This window comes from Panthera uncia, chromosome A2, assembly GCF_023721935.1.
Source record: "Panthera uncia isolate 11264 chromosome A2, Puncia_PCG_1.0, whole genome shotgun sequence".
Taxonomy (NCBI): Eukaryota; Metazoa; Chordata; class Mammalia; order Carnivora; family Felidae; genus Panthera; species Panthera uncia.
Window position 1 is genome coordinate 82,464,981 of NC_064816.1, and position 27,551 is coordinate 82,492,531.

The 27,551-nt window shown below is 32.7% G+C and overlaps 1 protein-coding gene across 4 annotated transcripts in view; it reads right to left on the bottom strand.

Annotated features, from left to right (window-relative positions):
- Window positions 1–4,801: 4,801 nt before the first annotated feature.
- Window positions 4,802–27,551, bottom strand: part of HGF (hepatocyte growth factor) — a 77,821-nt gene continuing 55,071 nt past the window's right edge. For 3 of the 4 annotated variants that reach the window (XM_049641354.1, XM_049641355.1, XM_049641353.1), the window contains 8 exons: window positions 26,257–26,390; window positions 20,477–20,515; window positions 19,161–19,257; window positions 16,305–16,379; window positions 15,308–15,454; window positions 14,689–14,795; window positions 14,423–14,568; window positions 4,802–6,806 (listed from right to left, as the gene is read on the bottom strand). In XM_049641354.1, coding sequence (XP_049497311.1) covers window positions 6,630–6,806; window positions 14,423–14,568; window positions 14,689–14,795; window positions 15,308–15,454; window positions 16,305–16,379; window positions 19,161–19,257; window positions 20,477–20,515; window positions 26,257–26,390 — 922 coding nt within the window. In that variant the 3' untranslated portion in view covers window positions 4,802–6,629. Of the gene's footprint in view, window positions 6,807–14,422; window positions 14,569–14,688; window positions 14,796–15,307; window positions 15,455–16,304; window positions 16,380–19,160; window positions 19,258–19,874; window positions 20,261–20,476; window positions 20,516–26,256; window positions 26,391–27,551 lie in introns of those variants that run through there. The other variant, XM_049641356.1, reaches the window with a different exon arrangement.

A 27,551-nucleotide genomic window follows, 5' to 3' on the forward strand; every position in this document is an offset into this window, starting at 1 on the left:
GAAGGGAAAATGTTCACAAACAATCAAAACTGTATCAGGTTCTATGAAGTAAACACCTGCATCCATTAGCAAACTACAATCAAGTTCTACATTTTCATTTTTTAATGACTGCATTTACAAATATAAAGGCATAAACTCTTCAGAGTTAATAATTCCTCTCTTTTCCAGCTGCATGCTCTAGTGTATGAAATACAATAAACCATTGAAAATAGTCCCACTTACTAAGTCAAATCTAAATAATGTAATTAATTACATTAATTAGTTAAAAAATTATAAAACCCTAAAAGTTTTAACCCTCACGGAGATTTTCATAATTTTTACAAAACTTACATATCTCTGCATAACACTGATCAACCTTCAAAAATAGGGTGGATTCTAGAAATTTAAATAGGGTGTTATAAAATATTTATTGGGTATCATTATGGGGGAAGCACTGTGAAAAATAAATATACAAAGCTTAATAACAAAATAATGCTGATGAAGCTCAAACTGAGTGGAGGCAGTTTGCACATTAAAAACAAAGCAGAATAAAACAAAACAAAATAAATTTCACGCGGACATAGGCAGACTCTTCTAACAAGTGGAAAGGAAGCATCAGCACACCCAGCAATAGGACTGAAGAAATAACTTTTAGATAAAGATGTTGAAGATGGGGGCGCCTAGGTGGCTCTGTCGGTTAAGCGTCCAACTTCAGCTCAGGTCATGATCTCACAGTCCGTGAGTTTGAGCCCCACGTCAGGCTCTGTGCTGACAGCTCAGAGCCTAGAGCCTGCTTCAGGTTCTGTGTCTCCCTCTCTCCCTGCCCCTCCCCTGCTCATGCTCTGTCTCTCTCTGTCTCAAAAATAAATAAAAACATTTTTAACAACAACAACAACAAAAAGATGTTGAAGATGGATTCCCAAGGGAAATTCCATGACATTTGAAGGTTTGGGGTGTTACAGAAAAGCTTGGTGCTTGCAGGGATGGTTTGAATACAAACATGAAGTTTAAAAAGGAAGACATTTAGGGGCACCTGGCTCAGTTGGTTAAGTGCCTGGCTTTGGCTCAGGTCATGATCTCACAGTTCGTGGATTCTAGCCCCACATTGGGCTCTGTGCTGACAGCTCAGAGCCTGGAGCCTGCTTTGGATTCTGTGTCTCCCTCTCTCTCTGACCTTCCCCTGCTCATGCTCTGTCTCTGTCTCAAAAATAAACATTAAAAAGAATAAATTAATTAAATTTAAAAAGGGAAGACTTTTAGGATGTGAAATATAATAATGAAAATAAAGTGATGGGTGTTCAGGAGTCAGTTTGGAATTAGATAATATGTCAGATTGATAGGGCTTTTTTTTTGTTATTCTTTACCTTTTTAAAAGCATAAAATAATACATATAATCTATAATCTCACACTTCTCTTGAATTATTTCCTTTGCCCAGGATTTACCATCTTGCTTAGATGTGCTTTAGGCAATAATATATTCTTCATAGGACAGTAAACTTTGGCCAAATTACTATAAATATTCTTTTTATCTTGAAGTTATTTTAAATTTCTCTTCTCCTAAACAACACACGCAATTGAGACATTTGTAAATAAAAGCAACTAGATAGATAGACTGTGTAGAATAAGACTTTTAAGCTGAATTTTACATGAAAGGGTTGTAATTTGGTAAAACGACATAGAAAGCACTTTTAGGGTTATGTAAATTAAGGATGGTGCCTGTGTAGAAAATAATGAAATATAACAGCAATGAAACTCCTGGACTAAAACATTGAGGAAATGCAAACCAACGTGATTCTCTTCAGGATATTGGCAAATGGGACTAATTAAAGCATTACAGTTTGTAAGAGTAAATGAATACACTATATTAAGAAACTAACAAAAATATCGTTCAAGTTTTATTTATTAGACTCTAGATATTTACCCAGCTTGCTCTTTCACTTCATTGAGGACCCTGTTCAAATACCATCTCTTAAAGAAGCTTTCCTGGACTATTCTACTTAAAAAAGCAGAGTACACATTTAGAACGGAGTGTATATATATATATATATATATGTATGTATATGTATATATATGTATATATATGTATATATATGTATATATATGTATATATATGTATATATATATATATTTGAATATATGTATTTGAATATATGTATTTGAATATATATGTATTTGAAATATTAATTGATACTTCTACCAGAAATACTGCTACCAGAAATAAATAAATGCGTATATTCTACTTAGCTAATAATCGTTAAGAAGACCAGATACTATTATGGTATAATAATTATAATACTATAATTCTAGAGAATTAAATACAGTAATCATCACTTGAGACAGGTATCTATGCCAGAAAATTAATCGAGCAACTTTTTTGGGAAAGAGGCAATATAAGTTGAAAAATCAATAGTGTTACAGAGCTCTTTTGGTTAGATGAATTGGTAATTTGTTCTTCCAAACCTGCTTTCAGTTTGAATTAGGCGCATCCATTGGATTCACATTTATTGTGAATTTAATGCTTATTTTAAAGGTAGATACAAATTGATTATTTGAATCATTTGCAATTACTTCTGTAATATATAATGATATGATAAAGGAATTTAGGTAATCATTCATGACAACATTTTTCTTATATTAGCAAGTTATATCATAGCACCATTCTAGCAAATATGAAAATGACTAAATAGTTACATGTTACAGTGGAGGAAATCAAAATACATAGAAATGAATGGTTTACTGACAACCACTGATAATGCCACGGATACAAGTTTGGAATAAACTAATGCCTATTTGTCTTAGTTTTGGGATTTCTTACAACAAAGTATATGTAATTTCTGTCAATGAGATCATTGTTTTCTGCACTAAGCCCTAGAACAGATTCAAATATGTCCATGTGTATAATTATAATAAGAGAAAGGAAGCATTTTGATAAAATATTTTATTATTATTAAGAATAATAATATAATCATGGTTATAAAAATAGCAACTTTATTAACTACAGGAACTTTATATACAAGTCATAACCACAGTGTCCCCTTTTGGGTAAGCATCCAGCCATACCACTCAATAGGCAGCTTATCAATTTCCTATTTACACCAAGACAAACAGTTATAACATCCACAGTATTCCCTTTTCAGTTTCCTAAAGATAGAAACTTTCTGTGCAAATGGAAATGAACCTACTTAAAATTACACTGTCAAGATTTATAGGGACCAGAAAATGTTAACATTTTTCTTGTATTAGTAAATTCTTACTACAAAACTCAGTTGAACATTAAAAGATAACTTCTTTTTGAACTTTATTGTGAGAGGTATTGACACACAACTATGTCTTTTCATTCAAATTGACTTTTCTTCAAATGAGTTTGTCTATCAATATGTAATATAATTGAAAGTAGTTATATTTGGAACCTTAGTTAATCAATTTAAAGTTTTTAGCAAGAGAGTTTATTAAAATTCCTTACCTCATGATTTCTATATTGCAATACCAGTATTTATTTCTTAAAAAAAAAATGAATTGAAGATATTTAGAAACAACAACAACAACAAAATGTCTGACAACAATTTCTTGACAGTGCTTTTTTTTCCCCCCCAAGAGAATGTTGCGGCTATAACATTCACTTTGTATAGTACCATTGGTACCAACAAGAAATATTCACAGGAATAAGTGAAATACAATTTTGCTATCACATGCCATTACTGTTATTTTTCTTGCCTTCCAGTGTCTCAAATTTCCCACAGTTTGAAACACTCAGATAGCAAGCAAGAGCCTGTTAATACTAGAAATTGATTCAATATAAACCATTTTACTGGGGACCTGCCCACAGCAAATAGGTAAAACTTATTACATATTTTACAATAAAATTAAGGAAGTATACAAAAGGATTATCACCCCTTCTGCACGGCAGAGGCATTATGACAAATATTTTAATTTTACATTACTATTCCTGGAAGACATAAGAAAATGTCCACAGTGACAACTGCACATAACCATTATTCAAACAACCCAAACAAAAATAGCATTAAAAACTTCTAATTTAAAAGCTCCCTTCGTCCATTACTCAAAATACAATGGATTTTGGATAACTTGGATTTTTCATTTTTTATCATTTATTAAGAAAAGAATGCCCAGGAAATAGTATCTTTCACCAGAGAAAAATGACATTATTATTATCCATTGTCCTACCACCTAAAATAACATGGATCTTGTTCATCTTCCTTTTATTGTCAGTTCTGCTGACCTCCCTCTGTTACAAAGGGAACTTCCCAAAGCTATAACTGCTTTGTGTACCATGTCTGATGTTTCATGGGTGGTATGTTTTCACCCTTTAAGAAAATGGAAAACAGTGAATTCAAAATATCTACAAAGTTAGCTTCATCTTGTATCTAGGGAATCCCTATCTCTCGTTCCATGGAAATTTGGAAGAAAAGTCATAAAAGAAATATTTTAAAATATGAGTTGTTAAAAGTATTAGAATTTCATAAATGTTTTACAAATATCGCTAATATATGACTGAATAAAATTTTGCCAGTTCAGCAAGAAAAAACTGAAAAATAATTTTTGGACAATATACCTTTGAAATTCCTAGTGTTTGGATTAGAATGATATATCATATAAGGAAAGAAAAATACAATCAAATAAGATGGTGTGGACTGACAGCTTTTTGGAAGTCTCTTTGCTTTCCCTGTTTCTTGATACCAGCACATATCTGACCATATGTACATATACATGTACATATATATACATATATATGCAAATTGTGCAATAGACACATACACATATATATATGTACACATATATATGTGTATACACACACACACACATATATATATATGTGTGTGTGTGTGTGTGTGTGTGTGTGTGTGTGTCTATTGCACAATTTGGATAGGCATTTCTCGACTTGCTGTCCTATACTCTGTGGACTAAGTTTTCAAGTAAATTTAAGAGCATTTACTCAAGATTAAACAGTGTCCTATGAAACTTTTAGAGCATGATTAGGATCTCTGGCCTTAATTGACATTATTCAAGAGAAACACATGAGAGATATGGTGATACCGGATTGGGAGCATTCAAATAATCATTTTAAAATTTGTACGGGATGGTTTTGTGAAAATTCACAGCCTATCCTATTAGTCCTTGTGATCTCATTTCTTGACAAATACATGATTTTTTAGCTAATCATGTCAAATACAATAATAAACATGATAATCTGGTATTATCAGACAGAATACAAAATTCAAATGAATATTCTCCAGGGCATTAGAAAGATGCCAAAGTTGTAAAATGAAATAAGACAAAATTTAGATACCTTGATAAAAATCTTTCATTCAGCAGATTTAACTCTCCTTTAAAAATATAACTAAATTCAGAGTTTAGACAAGCTAGTTTATTTCCTTTCCTATTACATTTTTTCCCCTTTACTTAAATAAAGTTTTATTAGGCTAAAAGAGTTCCAGGTTAAGAAATGTATTCTGATTTTTTTCTTCAATATGTACTGTAAGGCATAGTTTGATGGAAGTCTCTTTATAAGTCTTTGGGGATACATGGAAATTTTCTTCTGAAATAATCTTTAAAAATTCAAAGAAGGCGAACTACAAGCCAATCACCCAGCAAGTCTTATAATTAACCTACTTAAATACATTTTAAAGACCGAAATATTTTTAAGCTTCAATTACACAATTATCTAAGACTAGTAAAAAGTATTTTAGGAAAGTAGATCTAAAAATATCTTTCATAAATAAGTGTCCCTAAATTTGAAGGAAAGAAATAATACTAATACACATATTACCCTCTTCCTTTTAAGAATTATAAACTACACAATGACTAGGATGATAAATATGTTTAAACACCTAGATTAGGCATTACTTAACTTTGTGGGTCATGACCACACCTTAAATGCCAACCAGTAGAAATCATCTGCAGATTATTTCTAGAGAATGAGCTGGTCACTTCTGTCTTGCACCTTTCCTTAAATTTTCTACTGGTCTTTAGACATTTATAGTTTCCTCTTAAGGACAAACTATATAGGTAAGCACTCAAAATATTTAGAGGCTACATTAGATATACCATGATTTGAACTCTAGTGCATGCACATGTGCACCCAGGTAGGATTATATGGGTACATGATTTCATAAAAAGTATGTGTACCAGTATTACAAGATACACAGTGAGGAGGAATGAAAGAAATATAGTGTATTGCGTATGAAAGGTAATATAATTTAATATAGAGCTACAGTTTAAGGGCACTGGTATAAATTGTCTTTGTGAGGTTAAAATAATGTTTAACTCATGGTTTATTCATTATTAAGAAATTAATCTTGGAAAGCAGCGTAGAGAGAGTAATTGAACTTTTCCATTAAATCTTTTATCATCCAGCAATTATACCTTTGCAGTTTTTAATCCATTCAAGTATCTTCAGGAGATATGTTACTACACTTGCATGTACCTTAATTCACTTCAACATTTACAAAATAACACTGACAAACGAAATGACAGAAAACACCCATAAATATTAATGAGTATCTTAACAAACATGACACTCAAGTAGTTGTCTCAGGATTGTTTTCAGTGACATTTTAATTCCATGTTCTCCGAAATCTTCATGTAAAAGGGAATTGTACTGATGCAAGCTTCAAACACAGTTACATCAGCTATGACTGTGGTATCTTATATGTTAATATAATTTTGTGTATCCATTTTGCATAATATGCTACTCGGACAAAAATGCCAGGACGATTTGGAATGGCACATCCACGACCAGGAACAATGACACCAAGAACCATTCTCATTTTATGTTGTTCACAAACAAGTGGGCCACCATAATCTCCCTAGGAAGAAGACGTGCAACAATAACAACAAAAAAGTATTATTTTACAAACAAAAATTAGTAATTCATTAATATTTTCTATATAGATTGATATCTCAAATATACACATCTACACAAAAAGAATAACTGCAGCTATGAAGACGGAAATAGATGTTTTAAACCTTTGGTTGTATTTCTACAGAATTAGTCACGTAAAACTGAGAGAAGTACAAAAGTTCTCTATCGTGTTCTATCGTGTGTAGTATCCATTTAAGAATGACTTGTCTTATACAAAATATTCACTCATCTTTCTTTATGTTTATTTATTTTAAGAGAGAGAGCAAGCAGGGGAGGGGCAGAGAGAGAGAGGGTGAGAGAGGGAGAATCCCAAGGTTGCTCCGTGCTGATAGCACAGTAGGTGAGAGGCCAAAACCAAGGGTTGGATGCTAACGGACTGAGCCCCTAAGGTGCCCCTTCACTCATCTTCTAAAGTGGGTTTTGTCTTTGTTGAATGCGGACTAGTTAACACAAAGCCACTGATAGCTACTTAGAAGGTAGACTTTATATTTACTTTTCTTTTCTTCTGATGTTCAGAATATGTTTAACATAGAAAATTTAGAAAATGTAGAAAAATACAAGTACTTTTGTACCACACCTGTAATCATACAGGTTATGATTAATGCATATGATTAAATTGCATTAAATCTTCTTTTATTTCTAAAGCTTTTTGTTTTTCTTCCTTCTGTCTTGTCCCCAGAATTATTTTAACAAGTTAAATATAAATTGTAATTGATAAAATAATTTTATTTACTGTTCAGAAATTACTTTTCTTGGCATAAAGAAAGAATACTCCTGTATTTCCTGTTGGTGTTGGTAATTAAATTTATATATATATTTTTTATATTTCATACTCCCCTTCGTGGAAGGTAGCCTGTGATTTCATGACCTTTCTCTCTTTCTTTTCTTCTTTTTGTGCAAATGCCTATTATATTAAAGCATAGGTGCTTACCCTGTTTTATCATCAGATGATAGAGGAAAGATGAATAGATTGATAGACTGATTTTTGTGTTATGTTTTTATAAAAATGTATATATTTATGCTTGTTATTATGTATAATCATTACAAATGTGCTGCATCATTTACATGTACCATGTAGCCTCCTAAGACTGCAGTGACTGGCTTTTGGCACCTCTTGTGTGAAGAAGAGTGTTTAGGACTATCTAAAATTTCCCATAACAGTGATGTGCTGAGATAAAACTAGACTACTGCAAATTTAGTTTTGAAAATACAGGTGTAAGAGAGCTATCAGCATTATATGATGGGGGAAATCAAGGTAGGGGTGAAGCTGGTGATAAAACAGCAAGGGAAATATGTTAGTCTAAGAGATTTCATATAAGCTATGCCACATGACTTAATAAATCTGAAGTTTTACCATTGATTACTGATACAAACTCTTCAAAGCAATTCACTTTGGAAGACTTTCACTAAATGTGATTCCATTGCTATTATACAAACATTTGGGAGATTTTCTTCAACTGTTTAGATTTCAGTGGCTTCAGGGATTATATTACCTCGTTTTAAATATAAATCATATTTAAAAAAAACATTCTAGAGGATAAATACATTTTTGAGACATGGCAGAATCAATTTAAAATTGTCTTGTCAAATGGATAAAAAATAGGGGCACCTGGTTGGCTCAGTTGATTAAGTGTCCGACTTTGGCCCAGGTCATGATACTGTGCTTTGTAGATTCGAGCCCTGCATCGAGCTCTGTACTGACAGCTTGGAGCCTGGAGCCTGCTTCAGATTCTGTGTCTCTCTCTCTCTCTGCCCCTCCCCTGCTTGCACTCTCTCTGTCTACCAAAAATAAGTAAACATTTAAAAAATTGTTTAAAATATGGATAAAATACATATATGATAGTGTAATGAATAATTCAATTCAGTGATAAAGTTAGGAATCTTAGAATATATAGATGATAAATCAGACTGCAGGCTGTTCCTGATAAGCAGTTGCGAAACATTTTGAGTAATGGCAGTAGGGCGGGAGAAGTGCATAGCTTCTTAAATGGTCGTGAAGATTGGATTGAGCTCAAAACTTTGTGTTTACTTAGTGTAAGTAAGTAAGTAAACAAACAAACAAATAAATAAATAAGTAAATAAATCTTTCTCCTAGTAGGATTTCGATTATAATAATGGACACAGTAATACTGATTTACTGGAAAAACACCAAATTTGAAAGTGGTTATAAACACATAATCTATTTCTGACAATATCATTTTAAAGCAGTTTTTAAAACTCTTCAACTTAGTAAATATTTTCTTTTCAGGAAGATAATATTAAAGCAATATATATAACACATGTATGTCAATACATATTTATGCTCCATATTTAGAGTATTTTCCTACATGTGAAAAGATATTTCATTATTGATTGAACTTATCCCATGCCTTACCGCATATAGTATTCCACAACTCCATAGCTCCTAGGCTTGGAGACTATGTCTCTTATATTCAAAATACATCTAAACATGCCAGTCAAAGGACACAGGGTGGTGGGACACCTGGGTGGCTTAGGGGGTTAAGCTCCTGACTCTTGGTTTTGGCTCCGGTCATGACATCACAGTTTGGTGATATCTGTGTTCATGATCTGTGCTATGTACACTGCTGTGTGGCGTATTCCTGGGATTCTCTCTCTCCCTCTCTCTATGCCCCTCCCCAATTTGCACTGTCTTGATCTCTCTCAAAATACGTAAATAAAATTTAAAAATATTAAAAAACAAGACATAATGGATAAAAAAGCAAGACCCATGTATATGCTGCCTACAAGAGACTCATTCAGACCTAAAGACCTATGTAGATTGGAAGTGTAGGGATAGAAAAGCATTTATCATGCAAATAGAAGTAAAAAAAAAGCTGGGTTAGCAATATTTATATCAGACAAAATAGACTTTGAAACAAAGACTGTAACAAGAGACAAAGAAGGACACTATATAATCATAAAGAGAACAATTCAACAAGAAGATACACAATTGTAAATATGTATGCACCCAACATGGAGGCCCTCTAATGCATAAAGCAACTAATAACAAACAGGAAGGAAATAATTGATAGTAATGCAATGATAGTAGGGAACTTTAAGACCCCACTTACATCAATGGGTAGATCATCCAAACAGAAAATCAACAATGAAAGAGTGGCTTTGTATGACACATTGGCCAGAAGGATTTAACAGATACATTCAGAACATTCCATCCTAAAACAGCAGAATACACATTCTTTTCACTTGCACTGCACATTGTCCAAAATAGATCACATATAAGGCAACAAGTATCAACAAATTCAAAGAGATTGAAGTTGTATCATGCATCTTTCCAACCACAATGTTATAAAACTAGAAATCAACCACAAGAAAAAATCTGAAAAGATCACAAAGACATGTAGGTTAAATAACGTGCTATTAAAAGAATGAATGTATCAACTAAGAAATCAAAGAGTAAATAAAAAAAATACATGTAGACAAATAAAAATGAAAACACAACAATCCAAAGTCTTTGGAAGGCAGCAAAAACTGTTCTAGAAGGTAAATTTATCACAATACAAGCCTACCTCAAGAAAAAAGAAAAATCTCAAATAAGCAACCTACCCATAAACCTAAAAAAAGAGCTAGAAAAAGAAAAACAAACAAAACCCAAACCCAGCAAAAGGAAGGAAATATTAAAGATTAGAGCAGAAATAAACAAAATAGAAACTAAAAAAAAAAAAAAAATAGAACAGGTCAATGAAACTAGGATCTGGTTTTTTTTAAAAGATCAACAAAATTAATAAACCTTTAGACTCATCGCAGAGAAAGAGCTTAAATAAAATCAGAAATCAAAGAGGAGAAATAGAAACAGACACTACAGAAACACAAAGGATTATAAGAGAATGTTATGAAAAATTACATGCCAACAAATTGGACAACCTAGAATAAATTCCTAGTAGTGCATAACCTCCCAAAACTGAATCAGGAAGAAATAGAAAATTTGAACATAATAACTACAAGCAGTGAAATTAAATCAGTAATTAAAAAAAACACTCCCAACAATCAAAAGTCCAGGACCAGACATCTTCACAGGTGAATTCTACATAAACATTTAAAGAAGAGTTAATACCTATTCTCAAACCATTCCAAAAAAATAGAAGAGGAAAGGAAGCTTCCAAATTCATCCTATGAAGATAGCATTACCCTGATAGCAAAAGCAGATGAAGACACTGCAAAAAAGAGAACTACAGGCCTATATCTCTGATGAACATAGATGCAGAAGTCCTCAACAAAATATTAGCAAACCAAATACAACAATTAATGATTTAAAAAACCATTCACCATGACCAAGTGAGATTCATTCCTGGGATACAAGGTGGTTCGATATTTGCAAATCAAACAATGTAATACATGACATGAGCAGGAGAAAGGATAAAAACCATAAGATCATTTCAATAGATGCAGAAAAAGCATTTGACAAAGTAAAACATCCGTTCATGATAAAAACCCTCAGCAAAGTAAGTTTAGAGGGAACATACCTCAACATAATAAAGGCCATCTATGAAAAACCCACAGCTAATTTCATCACCAATACGGAAAAATTGAGAGATTTTCCTCTATTATCAGGAAGAAGACAGGGATGTCCACTTTCACCACTGTTATTTAACATACTGTTGGAAATCCTAGTCACAGAAATCAGACAACAAAAAGAAATAAAAGGCCTCCAAATTGTCAAGGAAGAAGTCAAACTTTCACTATTTGCAGATGACATGATACGCTATATAGAAAACCCTAAAGACTCCACCAAAAACCTACTAGAATTGATAAATAAATTCAGTAAGGCCACAGAATACAAAATCAATGTATAGAAATCTGTTGCATTTCCATACACTAATAATGAAGTAGCAGGAAAAAAGAAATTGAGAAAACAATCCCATTTACAATTGCACAAAAAGTAATGAAATAAAGTATACTTTGTTAAGTATAAACTTAACAAAGGTGGTGAAAGTCCTTTTCTTTGTAAACTATAGCACTGATGAAAGAAATTATCAAGGACACAAAGAAATGGAAGGATATTCCATGTTTATAGAGTGGGAGAGCAAATATTGTTAAAATGTCCATACTATACAGAGAAATCTACAGATTTAATGCAATCCCTATCAATACACCAACAGCATTTTTCACAGAAGTAGAAAAAACAATCTAGAAAAGACCGTGAATAACCAATGTAATCTTGAAATAGAAGAACAAAACTGGAGGTATCACAATCCTAGATTTCAAGATATACTACAAAGCTGTTGTAATCAAAATAGTATGGTACTGACAAAAGATAGACTCATAGATCAATGTAACAGAACAGAGATCCCAGAAATAAACCCAACATTATATGGTCAATTAATCTGCAACAGAGGAGGAAAGAATGTGCAATAGGAAAAAGACAATCTCTTCAACAGATGGGTTGGGAGAACTGGACAGCTACATGCAAAAGAATAAAACTGGAACACTTTCTTTCACCATACACAAAAATAAATCCAAAATGGATTAAGAAATAAATGTGAGACCTGAAACCACAAAAATCCTAGAAGAGACCACAAGAAGTAATTTCTCTAAAATCATCCATAGCAACATTTTTCTAGATATGTGTATCCTGTGGCAAGGGAAATATAAGCAAAAATAAATTACCGGGATTACATCAATCATCAAAATAAAAAGCTTCTGCACAGCAAAGGAAGCAGTCAACAAAACTAACAGGCTACCTAATGAATGGGAGAAGATATTTGCAAATGACTTATCTGATGAAGTTAGTATCCAAAATATAGAAAGAATTTATACAAAATCAACACCCCAAAACCGAGTAATCCAACTGAAAAATGGGCAGAAGATGTGAACAGACATTTCTCCAGAATATACAGATGGCCAACAGATACATGAAAAGATGCTTAACTTCATTCATCAATAGGGAAATGAAATGCAAATCAAAACCATAATGAGACATCACCTGCCAGAATGGCTAAAATCAAAAACAATAGAAATAACAAGTGTTGGCCAGGATGTGGAAAAACAAGGAACCCTCTAGCACTGTTGGTGGTGAATGCAAACTAGTGCAGCCACAGTGGAAGACAGTATGGGGGTTCCTCAAAAAATTAAAAATAGCACTACTGTATGATCCAGTAATTCTACTACTGGATATTTACCCAAGAAATATTGAAACACTAACTAAAAAAGGTATGTGTAGCCCTACATTTATTGCATCATTATTTATAATAGCTGAATTATGGAAGCGGTATTAAGGGCCCATAAACAGATGAATGGATAAAGATGTGATATATATATCTATATATATACATATACACATATACATATATACACACATATACATATATATGTATATATACATATATATACACATACACATATATACACACGTGCATACAAACACACAGGAATATTACTCAGTCATAAAAAAAGAATGAAATATTGCCATTTGCAGCAACATGGATGAATCTAGACAGTATAATGCTAAGTGAAATAAGTTAGTAAGAGAAAGATAAATACCATGTGATTTCACTCGTGTGGAATTTAAGAAACAAAACAAAGAAAAACAGGCAAACCAAAAACAAAACGTTAACTACAGAGAACACACTGTGGTTATCAGAGGGGAGGTGGGTGGGGGAGTGGGTGGAATTAGTGTAAAGAATTAAATACCCTTATGATGAGCACTGAGTAACATATAGAATTGTTGAATCACTATATTGTACGCCCAAAACTAATGAACACTGCATGTTAACCACCCTGGAATTAAATATTTTAATAAAAATATAAAAAAAAATATTCTCAGTTTCAGAAATAATTTTAAAAGTACAAAATGTGCATAAAAATAAATTAAAAACAAAATGTAAAAAAAATACATGTAAAATAATGGCTTAACAGCTTGTCTATGTAAAATAGGGATAGGAAAACTGCCAAGTTGAAAGAACAGTTGCCTAACAAATGAAAATGTCCAAGCTCTTGAAACCACAAACTTTGACCTTTTGGTTTTTTAAAATAGAATTTGTTTACACACACACACACACACACACACACACACACATGCACGCACACGCGTGCGCGCACACTGGCTTAACCAAAAACACATTTAAAAATTTAAAACCAGGCCTGTATCTACTAACAAAATTACTAATGGGGTTCATTTAGGGAGAATTTGGGAAGATCAGATAACGTTAGAAAAACATTAGAAAAATGCAAACTATTGTATCAAACTGTGTATTGAATACTTTTAATTTGAACAGCTGTCCATTAGAGTTCTGGCTGCATTATTTTATTGTATTTGTTTTTTGTTTTGAGAGACAAATGTCATCATAGCTTGCTGATAATGAAACATGGATTTTCTTACTGTTTAAAGTAAGTGTAGAAGAATAATGAAAGGTTATTTTTCCCAATTTCTGTCTCTTAGAACAAACTGGTATACAGGGGTTTTTATTTGAGAAAAATGGACCAAGATACCAAAGAGACAAAAAACAAACAAAAAACAAACATGAGAAACTATGACATTTATTACATACTGTTTACTTAAAAAAACAAAAACAAAAACAAACACAAAAAAAAAAAACCTTTTACCTCACATGGTCCTGACACAATATTTTCGGCACCTGCACATATTTCAGACTCATTCAGAGTCACCTTCCCTTGATGGTATTGGCTGCATTTCTCATTCCCCATAATATAGAGATGTGCTACTCGTAATAGACCATCAGAGTTGATTGCTAGAATGGTGTAAAAAATGCACAGTTAATGAGCACAAGGTAAGGTGAGAAAAAGGAAACAAATAGAATTGTTTTACATAAAAACATATGATATTGCCTTATCTTTTAAAAATAGCTTACATCCAGTATAACCCCAGCCATAAACACTGCAAGTGGTTTTTTCAGGAATGGTGCATCCATAATTAGGTAAATCAATTGTACTAACAAAATCATCCAGGACAGCAGGCCTGAAAATGGAAAATACAATGATAAATACCCTTGATTGAATCAACACAAAATTAACACATTGAAATTTGGTGTTAATTTTTAATATGAGATTAAGAGAGAATAAACAGTCTTGTTTCTTAAAAAAGAAAAAGGGAGTGTCTAATCCAATGTAGGTAGTAGAGGTGGGGGTAGGTAGCAGAGAAATGAGTCATTTACTTGCTAAGTGGTTGCTGTATTTTTTAAACATTATTTTACCTATTAAAGTTACCAAATGATTACTCCCTAAGCTTTGGTTTTAGAGCAGGTTATTCAGACTTGGTCAAACTTCATTTATTCATTTTGAGAATTTTTAAGATGTCTTTGTCTCTTTGTACACACACACACACACACACACACACAAACACATATGACATGTGACATATGCTTTTATAGTAAATTTACGTGAAAGAGAAAGAATAGCCACATGGCTAAAGAAAAAGCTTCAATAATTCCAATGTGGGTTAAAAATACAAAACCTTCTCAAGCAACTAACCTAGCAAGCTTCAGTAATACCAGATCTGACCCTTCAGGCCCATATACCAGCTGGGACACATTTAGAACCTGTTTGCGTTTCTCATCTCCTCTTCCGTGGACATCATGAATCCCAAGCCAAGCTTCGTAATCTTTCAAGTCTTTGTTTCTAAGTAAAAAAATTAAAATGTAAAATACAATTTTAAATTGGGTAGTATTATTCAGACATATGATCATTTTAGCTTATAAATAGGGCGGATACATAACCTAAATTTAAAATTTGAATCAAAGTATAATAAAGAGCAACACATTTGTTATGAGAGATTCTGAGTGTTGCAAGCACACATAAGGAGAAAGAGCCTTCAAACTGCTCAAATTCTAAATGGCTATTTAAGAAAAAAACTCTTTTAGTCACACGTGAAAAATTCTCAGGTGAAGCACATCACATGAAGTATAATTTTCTGCAGATTTTCCTTCTTAGCTTTGTATATGTTTGGTTTATTAATGGGGATTGAGAATTTATACCAACAAAATCAAAGTGAATTTGATGAGAATCAGGAAGTAAGTTTACAAATGCTACCTCCTTAACTTTTCCTTAGGCTAATTCTCATTAAAAATTAATCCCAGGATGCTTCTGAGCCTGGATCTGCATAAGAAAGGAGAAGTGAGAATTGAGAGAAGTTTGCTGATAACTAAGAAAAGGATTTCTATCTGGAAATATAGAGTGCAAGTAGGAGGTGGGGGGAAAGATTATTTACATAATTCTAGCAAAATTCTCTCCCAAATGAGAGTCATGCCAATTGTAGAAAGAAGTGAACAGAAGTAGTACCCAGTACATAAATATCAATTAAGTCAAAGTAAGTTTTGCAAGCTAAATCTAAAAACAGAAAGTACATAATTTGTTCAACACTTGTTGGTGAATCTGTTAAATGAATACACATTTTAAGCCTAAAAGCTAAATGGAAACCCTACATATTTTTGAAGGCTCAAAACAAATATTGGTTTCAGAAACACTTTACCGAGAAGGGAAACATTGTCTTGCGGTAAGAATCCAACTTTCCTTTATCAATGATCCTCCACAGATATGTTTATTTCTATGAGAAAGAGGAAAGAGAAACAAGTAACATCTGCGCAGAAAGGGTGCCTGCCAATTAATGCAAAACCTATGGCTCTATTGTTAAAAATAAATGCATTTGAGAGGAAAATATAGAAATTAGCTCAGCAAGAATAAAATGAATAACTCTTTTACTGGAAGGATGATATTTGACGATTGAAGCATTAGCATTTTTTTCCTCATGTGATAACAAATACGAAATCATCTTTATTTTTGAGTAATGAGCCCTATCATTACACACTGAGATCCATTCCCACCACACATATTCACATGTGTGTGTATCTATCCTTGTGAGAGCAAGTATGTACTACAAATATAGAATATTTAGCATGAACAAAAATCACAAAAGAACGACAAAAACAATGTAGACCTATTTAAATTCAATGTCTGATTATAAAAATGCAACCCTGAGTTTTTACTTAAACCCTAAAAACTATCTGATGGCGGCAATATATATTTGGACATTATTTCCCTTCTTTCATTACCATTATTTATTTGTGAAATGTTAACTTTGAATATAGTGGAGTTTGAGTAAATTTGTTGAGCTTAAAGTAAGCAGTATAAATTTCACTTATAAAATTAAAACAATTTTATAAGACAAATCATCTAAGAAATTATTAAATATTTGTAGGGAATAAAAAATACTAGCACATTTACTTGATGATATCCTAAATCTGTAAATGCATTATTTTTTGGCAGAGAAATGGAAAAAAAACACAACTTTCCCAATTTACATTTCCAAAGAGTACAGATGTTCAATGCTTCAGAGGGTAATAGAAGAAGGTTCCCAGACTAAGACCACAATTATTTATGGCCAGTACCACAGAGGAGGCTAAGAGTGTATATCGAGTTTTAATTTCTATTCCTCTCAGTATGTGTTTTGGAAGAATAACTAAACAGCTGTTTTTACTGAGGACTTGGATTTAAAAGAAAAAAATTTTTTTTTCTAAAAGTTTATAGTACTCTGATCTGATGGAAAAGAGTTTCACCTGCTCCTCTAAGGATGGAGACTTCCAGAGGACTATTCTTATACATCCTCCCATGGTCAGTAATAAATTTAGAAGTATATGCCTCTTTTTTTTTCTGGAGTTATGAGATTTGCAAAGAATCAGTAATTAATTCATATATGTGGAATCTTAGAACAAATTTATCATAAAGAAAATGAAACACTCTCTCCCCAAAATTGACAGTCTTCATTAAATCTTTATATTTCATAGTCAGCTCTAATATTCTGGTGAGTTTCACAATTCTGTTTCAGTACTACACGCCTAGGACAGCTACACCACAATTATTGACATAAATATTTGTCAAATTTGGTGGCTTACTCTCTGCAAAAGGGCATATTAAAAGAAAACTTTAGGCCATCTTCTACCCAGTATCTAGAGTCTGATTTATATTTATATCAAATTTATGAATGCCATGCTTGCTAAGAATTAGTTTATTCATAAAAGAACTTCAGTTTCAAGTTGTCTTTATTCTACTTCAATATCCCTGATTTAATTGTAGCAAAAGATGTACTTTCTACCTCTACTAGAAACTTAGAGGTAAAGGAACATAGAGGGTCTTCAAAAAGAGGAGATATTTGAGTTGGTATTTGAAGAATGAGAAGTATTTTCCAGACATAAAATAGAGGAAGAAAGATACAACATGTAGTGAGAACAACAACCTAAAGGCTTAGAGGTAGAAACATGGAATGTCTTGAAAACAAGGGGAAATGGGGCTAAAATGAGTGTATTTTGGGATAGACTATATAATGAGGTTCCAAGAGAGATAAAAACAAAGGTACTTTAACATTCAGATTACCATATGGTGTAATATATGTAATGTATAGGAAGTTGTAAGATCAGATTTCAACTAACTTCTATTTTCAATATTTAATTCTTCCAACGTAACTAGTGATTTTAATTTTTATAGGAGTATATTGTCCAAAATGATTTTACTGAAAACATATCATGAGATATGAGAAATAGACATGTCAAGAATTTTTCATCCATGCTGAATAGTAAATAGCTAGGATATCCAACATCAATATAGTTGGTTAATCTTTTTCTCAATGATAGACTATTCTATAACTTAAAATTATTATTTTCATTAGAATGCAAATGAAAAAATTTAGAAATTAAAAACATATAAAGTTTCTGATATGATTACACATAAGCATGTTAGAAAATAAAGTCATAATATCCTAGATTAGGGAATTAATTGCATGTGTTTTATAACTGCTTCAGTGATATCAAGGTATAAGTAGGTTCTCTATGTAGTTGTGTTTTCTTAAAAATTAATGAAGTGTAGGGGCGCCTGGGTGGCTCGGTCGGTTGGGCGTCTGACTTCGGCTCAGGTCATGATCTCATGGTCCGTGGGTTCGAGCCCCGCGTCAGGCTCTGTGCTGACCGCTCAGAGCCTGGAGCCTGTTTCAGATTCTGTGTCTCCCTCTCTCTCTGCCCCTCCCCTGTTCATGCTCTGTCCCTCTCTGTCTCAAAAATAAATAAACGTTAAAAAAAATTAAAAAAAAAATTAATGAAGTGTCACTTGTCATCAGAGACAATGTCAACACATAGGGAACCTCCATGAACATTTAAAAAGACACTGTCTCTGAAGGCACAAATTGTAAAATCCGGAGCTATTTGGCAAGCAGAATCTGGTCAGTCTCCTCTTGTGCCCCCCTCATATGGGTGCCTATATGGATGGTACAACCATCCTGTTGGGAATATGACTTTGCAAATAATTCAAATACATGTGATTTGTGTCTATTAATAATTACCTGTATTTCAAACTAACCATCCATCCTACATTTGTCCGCGTTGGGATTCCATTTACAACTCGCAGTTGTTTTGTTTTGGCACAAGATATTACGGGATCTAAAAAGAGGACCAAAGACAACATTTTGACAAAACATCTTGCAATAATCAGTGCCTCTCAGTTTGCTTAAAAGCATGGTACTTAAACAAATGTAACTACTGTAAGTTTGTCAGAAGAACATTTGGAGGAAAGAAGGTAAGTATTATGACTATAGTGTCAAAACAGGCCTAAAATGTTTGCTATGTTCATCTAAGTAGACAAGTAACATAAAAAAATGAATTAACTCAAGGTAGACAGCATTGCCATAGTGAGAGTGGCCTTGCCCACCAAGCACTAAGTATAGGCTCTTCATATATAACACTAATTGTTATTTCCTTCACAAACTTCTATACAAAATGGAAGAATGTTCTTTATAGTAGCCATTTCTGAATATCAATGGAAATCAATAGCCTCAATGAAAAAAAAAACTATATTTGTTTTTATTACTTCTTTTTTATGATAAGAATGTAGAGCCTTTTGAAACATGTTACCAGCATTGCATTTATTGAAATTGTATCCAGATGACAAAATTATTATGTCCAAATCATTAAACCCAAATGACATGATGCAGAATTCTTTGGCGTCAACTTTTTCCTGACCCTTCTCCGGATTCCTTGCCTTATCCTTTCTATTCCTGTGCATGGTCTAAAATTTCCATTTGCTTCTTCAGGCTGAGACAGAGCAGGTGGTCTCTTAAATCAAAACACTTGAGTATCTTCCTTCAGCCCAAGACATATGTGAAAATCAAAAACAAGCAGTTCTAAAAAGATTTTCATAAATTGAATATTAACCGAACCTCTCAGTTGTATCGTCTTTTACCTAGTGGTGCATGTCAAGAGCCTTAAAAATAGAGCAGGTAGACACATTGCATAACTTTCCAACCTTCTGGTTTTATTTTTTTTTCTGACTTTAGCATCCTGATTTAATTTAAAGGATGGTGAAGGTCCATTAATGTCCATTTTGCCCAAAATTATGAGTAAGATAAATGCTCTTCTCAAAGTTAAGTATAACATCTTATATTTTCTGATAGAGAATTGAATTTTGATGTTCAGTATGTAGTTGCCTTTGTAACCCCTTTACACAAGCACATAGAGAAGAATTTAATAAAAACAAATAGCTTAACTTATTTTTATGACAGAAGTTAATATAGTGATAAGATATTTTCCATGAAGAAAATAATGACATAACTTCTGACACATAGAGATTCGAATATACTATATATTACAAAAGATTACTTACGGTCTAAATTGACTATTGTAGGTGTGGTATCACCTTCACCTGTAAAATAAATATATACATATATACATAATTCATTCATACATATTTCTGGTATATAGAACCAAAAGTATATATTAAAATCCAAATATCCATGAATTGGATAATTTACTAAAATTTCAACATTTTATTTAAAGATAAAATGTGATAGTACGCTTTTAGTAATAATGTATGACTTTACTGGGTATTAATGACTTTACTGGGTACTGTGAGGAAAGCCCTATTTTATGGCTGTGGAGACACTCAGGTGTGTGGTTTGATGAGTATTGGAAGCTTAGATTACACTGCTGGCCTCACGGAGCAGCCTGATTCTACAGAAATGTCCCAGAGGTGCCCAACATGATACACAATGAATATTCCATTGAATAGCACTAATGCTTATTATTGTTTGCTTGAGCCAGTCATACGGACTGACTGTGTTTTGTTTGCTTGTTTGTTTTTGCTTTTGTTTTTTTATTGTAATTTGGACCTTTTATAGTTTTTCTGAAAATCAGTTTTATTTTGTTATATGGTTGAGGATAACTGAAACACCGCATGCTTCAGAAAACTCTTTTAAGAATTCTAGAAGATAGAGGGGCACCTGGGTGGCTCAGTTGGTTAAGCGTCTGACTTCAGCTCAGGTCACGATCTCGCGGTCCGTGAGTTCGAGCCCCGCGTCGGACTCTGGGCTGATGGCTCAGAGCCTGGAGCCTGCTTCTGATTCTGTGTCTCCCTCTCTTTCTGCCCCTCCCCCGTTCATGCTCTGTCTCTCTCTGTCTCAAAAATAAATAAACGTTAAAAAAATTTTTTTTAAAGAATTCTAGAAGATAGAAATCAATGTCACTAATGGAAAAAGAGGGATGGCAAAATATAATTGCGTTTTGTTGGAATATTTCAAATACTGATTCTTCCACATGGTAACAAAAACAAAAGTATGGGAAAAAAGAACACTGGGAACTGCAAGTTAATTCTAACTAAAATGTCATAACTTACTTTTTTTTTTTTCATAACCTCCCTACCAGGGTTTAATCTCTGCAAAGAGAAAAGCTTGGAAGATGCTAGGATTTGAAAATACTTATGCAGTAATGAATGAGGCATGCAACATTTCCTGTAGTTTAATGTCTGACTGTTCAGAATTCATGGTATAGAGTTTAGTCAGGCACTATTTAGACCCAGCTGGTTGTTAATCCCAGGAAATGCCCTGAGCTCAAATAAACCAGCAGCAAAACAATAAGGGCATATGGATTCCTTTGTAATACATGCAAATTTGACTGTTATTTATGGGAAATCTCATAAGAATTAATATATGCTAAAGGGTTGTTATTTATGTTAGTTTTCCAGATCTAGATATTTTAAAATGAATAAGGGTAAAGGCAAACATATAAATTTCATTATTTCCCTTTTTAGCTTATCCTTGGGGAGGGTTTTGTCTTAGAGTCAGCTGAAGTCAGTGTTTTACCTCATAGTACAAATTAAGATTGAGGCCAACTATGGTCATTAAAACATCAAGGATATTGGTTATTCCACTCCAATCAATCACTTGAAAATTCTAAATTTAAAAACTAGATATTTAGTTCTTCTGGTGTTGTGCTGAAAAACACTAGACTGACCATTCTATCCTTATTGTATATCAAGTTTCCTATTTTTAAGCATCAAGTTAATAGGTCAACAAAATACTTAGTTCATTATTGTAATTTACTACAATATTTACATTTTTAAAAATTTATAGATATTGTATATTTAGGACTTTAATTACTTGTAGTTATTATATACATATATTTCCATTAAACCAATATTTCTCATGCTTTAGAATAAGCTGAAATACCACTTAAAATCAGATTTCTGAAGATTCTGAATTGGTAACTAGATTATGAGTTTTTTAAAAAGCATTCTAGGTTCTTCTGTTGAACACTTTGAGCAAAACTTTGAGAAACTGCTCTCTAGGCCTTTTCCATTTTACCATCAAATACTATTCTTGCTTCTTCTTTTTGCTTTTCCCATACTATCTCCACCACAGGACTCAAATCTGAAATATACTTATTTATGATACAAATCTTTTGTATTGATTCAAGTTAAACTTGAAGGGAAACATGTCATTGATAAAGGGTTTACCTATGGAAGAGTAGGTAAATGTGTATGTGTCTATGTTTATATGGCCTCAGAACCAAATATGAATTCTTACTGAAAAGAACCTTCTTGTAATGTATTCTTAGTTTCAACCCAAGCTCAAAACTTTATGGACATCACATATTTCTCCAGGTGGATATCTATGTTCCCATTCTCATTATATATTTTAATATGAATATATATTTATTAAATTATATTTACATAAATGTCTCTTCTCTACACTGAAAGATAACTGAAGGTAAAAAAAAATATTGTTTTTATTGTTGTATACCTAGCATGTTATAACATAGGGTTTTGTACACACTAGCAACTGAGTTTAAAATTAATAAGTGAATAAGTAATACAAACTGAGATGGAAGTTAAGTTTGTGCAAGGCACTTATAGTAATAGAGCTGAAATTCTTACCCTGGAAGTTGGAGTTGAAGCTCTTAACCACTACATTCTAAGTATTTAATACTGAAGATTTGTCTAAGATCTACAAAGTATGTATGTGCATAGGTAAATATATAGGCATTTCTACAATTTTATTTTTACATATCTGATAATCCTAAAAATGTATGTTAAGTATTGTTCTGTAAACATTTTTTAAAAAGAAATTAAAACTTTTGCATGTTTTTTAATACAAATGTACAGTGTGAAAATGATTTATACAGTCTCTACAGTTAAATAAATAAGAACTCAAATCTTCTAAAGATAAATTTTATTAGCCTTTCACCAGTGGGAAAATATAAATAAATCCTGGCTATAAATATTAGTTAGAAAAATGACAGTGTAAAAATATTTATTGAAATTAATGTTCAGAATATATTGAAATAAAAATGAGTTATTTGCAATAGCATTTAATCACATACTAGCAACACTCTGAAGTCTTTCAATAGCACATTACTAACTTTTAGTTTTAAAATGTTAGTTGAAAATATGTTTTGAGAACTTTTAAAGTATTAGAGTCCTGTGTCAGTTAGGTTTATAAACCAAATTACGCTTCTCTGAGATTCTACAGGACCATTTTACTCTGAACTATGTCCCGGTGTGCAATAGAACTGTTTTAGAAGCCTGACATTTTCCCTTCTTCCTAGACCACTGGATATTATTTTATTAGCCTCCATCATTCTTAATCATAGAGACGTCACAGAAAGATACCACCAGGTAAAGCTAATGTTTATAAAGAATAATCCTTTAACCATTAAAAAAAAATTATGTGCCAGATAGGTAGGTTTCTTTGCTTTTTACTGCTAAAACTAGAAAGACATCTTCTGAAGAAGAACATTTTAAGGTCCTAAGCCAACCCTAATATGGGAAAAATAGAAAATTAGGAACGCACTAATTAATTTGAAAGGCTATGATTATAACTAATGAAATAAATATATGTAATATAATAACATATATAATAATATATAATTTATTTATAAGCATATAAGGTGTTTATTTACTATTATAGAGAATTTATTTATTAAAAATAGGTTGGGAAGTTATAAGTCACTTATAACCATACTAGATGAATATCATATTTAAGAAGTTTGCCTATTTATGATAAAATTTCAGAAATATGACTAGTGTTGGGGTGCCTAGGTGGCTCAGCCGGTTAAGCATCCTACTTCTGCTCAGGTCATGATCTCACGGCTCATGAGTTCAAGCTCGCGTAAGGCTCTGTGCTCACAGCTCAGAGCCTGCAGCCTGCTTCTGAATCTGTATCTCCCTCTCTTTCTGCCCTCCCCCACTCCCACCCTGTGTGTGTCTCTCTCCCTCTCTCAAAAATAATCATTAAAAAGAGAAAGAAAAAAAGAAACATGACTAGTGTTTCCACTTAAGGTAAGAAATTATCTGTTTAATTTGCCATAAATTATGTATTTGTATTTCATGTTTTTTTTTAAGTTTATTTATTTATTTTGAGAGAGAGAGAGAGAGAGAGAGAGAGAGAGAGAGAATGAGCAGGGGAGGGGCAGAGAGACAGGAAAAGAGAATCCCAAGCAAGCTTCACACTGTCAGCGCGGAGCCCATATGGGGCTCAGACTCACGAACTTTGAGATCTTGAGCTGAGCTGAAATGAAGAGTCGGATGTTTAACTGACTGAGCTGCCCAGGTGCTGCTGTATTTCGTGTTTTAAAGCAAACATCATTTCTTCATTTTAATCCTTTAAAATGGGTACTTTTGTTCCTATTTTCAGGGTACTTGCTACTGGCTTATGTCACAAGAGAAACATTCTTTTTTTTTTGCGTTTTTTATATTTTAATTCCAGTGTAGTTAACATACAGTGTCATATTAGTTTCAGGTGTACAATATAGTGATTCAACAATTGTATACATTGCTCAGTGTTCATCATAATTGTATTCTTTAATCCCCTTCACCTATTTCACTCATCCCCCACCCACCAAGAAAAACATTCTTAAAATAAAGGGTGTCCTTTTGTAGACGTGAGATAGTTTAACATAATGTTTAAAGATGTTTGCTATAAACAGAGCTATGAGATATGTAGTCTAGTAAGATGGTCTTTTGCTACTGACACAGTTTTATAATAAGGCTTTTTCACTCAATACCACATGGAGGATATACTTCCATCTCAATATATATTATTCAATGGTGCTCAATTAGGATGATTTTGTCCCCCAGGGGACTTTTGGCGATATTTAAAGATAATTTTTGAGTCTCAATATTTTTTTATTGACATCTACTGGATAGAGGCCGGGGACACTACCAAACATTCTATATTGCACAGGACAGCTTCCTACATCAAAGATTTATGCAGTACAAAATGTCACTAGTGCCAAGATTGAAAACTCCCAAGACATTTCTCTAAGCTGACTTCCAGACAAGCTTTCCAATTCACCAAGTTTCACAGTATTGAAAGATTTTAACTAGCCAGACCTTCACAAACATTGGGCATAAATAATTACTTTCTTATTTGCCAATCTTATTGGTGAAAATGATCTTATGCTTTTATAATTTAATTTTTCTATTAAGTTTTAATCGATTTTTGTTTATTTGTTTAATTATACTTATTCTTTAAGATTCATTTTCTTTATTTTTCTCCTAAAGTGTGACATTTTTTTTCTTATTGATATATAGGAGCCCTTTTATATGAGGTATATCAGACATATGTATTTTACATATATCTTTTACTTTAGACACTGATATTCTTTTAACAAAATCATCTTTGACTCAGAAATGTGGTGAGAATGCTCTAGACTTTTTAATATTTGGTAAGGCACGAGAAGAAAATGAAAGCAATGTTATTTCAGGTCTGTCTATGGGTCTGTTACTGGATGGGGGCTTTGTAAGAGCTCTGCTGTACTCACAGCCTGAACAGTTAGTATTGAGAGGGAAGTCTTTATGGTGCAGTCATATTGGAACCATGACCATTTATTGCGTATGGATTTCAAATTAGAATCTTCTGAGGAGGAAAATATTATTTAAAAGGTCATCAGAATGTCTCTTTGTCTACAAAGAGATGAAGAAAGATGTGTGTGTGTGTGTGTGTGTGTGTGTGTGTGTGTGTGTCTGCCCATCAGTCTGGAATGCATCCCCACTTTAGGATTGACTCCAGCCCTCCTATATTTCCACCTCTGATTAAGGTATCAATTTAGTGGAGATTCAGTGTATTTAAAATATTTCACCTGAAGAAGATCACTGAAAGTACTTACAACGAGAAATAGGACAATAATCCCATGGAATGAGAGGATTTCCCGTGTAACACCAGGGGCCATGGGCATCATCATCAGGATTCCGGCAGTAATTCTTATTCAGCTTACTAGCATCTGGTTCCCAGAAGATATGCCTGCATAAACAACAAGCTCTGAAGATCACAAGATGCTCAGTTTGTCCAACAGAAACAAACTGTCACCAAGAAGATAAAATCCTAGCATGTAACTTCCATTATAGAAACAACACGAGCTTCTCTTTGGTGTGAATTTTAATTATTTTATTTTAGACTTATTTTGTTGTTCTTACAGTTTGGAATCATGTGCTCTAACTCAGGAATTTGGAATATGGCTAAGCGATTAGACAGATAAAATGATGAGAGGTTTTGTGATTTGCTTCTATTTAATAATTACAGTGGTAAGGTAACAATACCCCTATTCATAGAAGTGAAGAAACACTGCCAGAAAAACAGCAGATGGCAAAGAAAATCAAGGTTATAAAACACCTAGAAAATGCAAGCTATTGCAAAAGTATTTTTCATGTTTCAAAAACGTAAGAAGCATGACTAGCAACATCATTATAAGAAAAGACAGAAAGACACACTGAAAAATTAATAGTAATGTGCTAATGAAATAAACTCTAAAATATCATTGTTTATATAATTACAATAGATGATCTTTAGACAGATAACTGAGTAACACTTTCTCATTTTACATCTTACTAAGTTTATTACATAAGAAAAGCAAAAACTCTCTATGTTATTTTGTAAGGCCATGCCCACTCATATAACATCAATATTTGTATTTATTTAATGAGCTTAATACAGCCAAATCCCAAATGGCCATCCTGACCAAGTCATGAAAACTGTACAAGTAACTGAATTTGTTTTGGATTATCAATTACTACTATGCTTGATTGTAATTCATGGGTCATTCAAAACAATGGAAAGATCTTGGACAGGGAAAGTTGGACTATCTTTCCAAACTTAGGTTCATTCCCTGGACTAATGACAACAGCAAACACATATAGTAATTACTGTGTACCAGATTCTATTATATGTGATTTACATATATAACCTTAGACCAACCTAATGAGACAGGCTATCTTATTTTTGAGGAAATAGTAATCCACAGAAGCTAATTTTTCTAAGGTCACATGGCTTATAAGCAGTAGAGCAGAGGTTTGAACACCTGGCTCTTTCCAGAATCAGTTTTCAAAACCACCATTCCGTACTATGTCCTTACTCAGTTGTAGGTTATTCTTAAACCAAAATGGTAACATGCAACTTATCATTCAT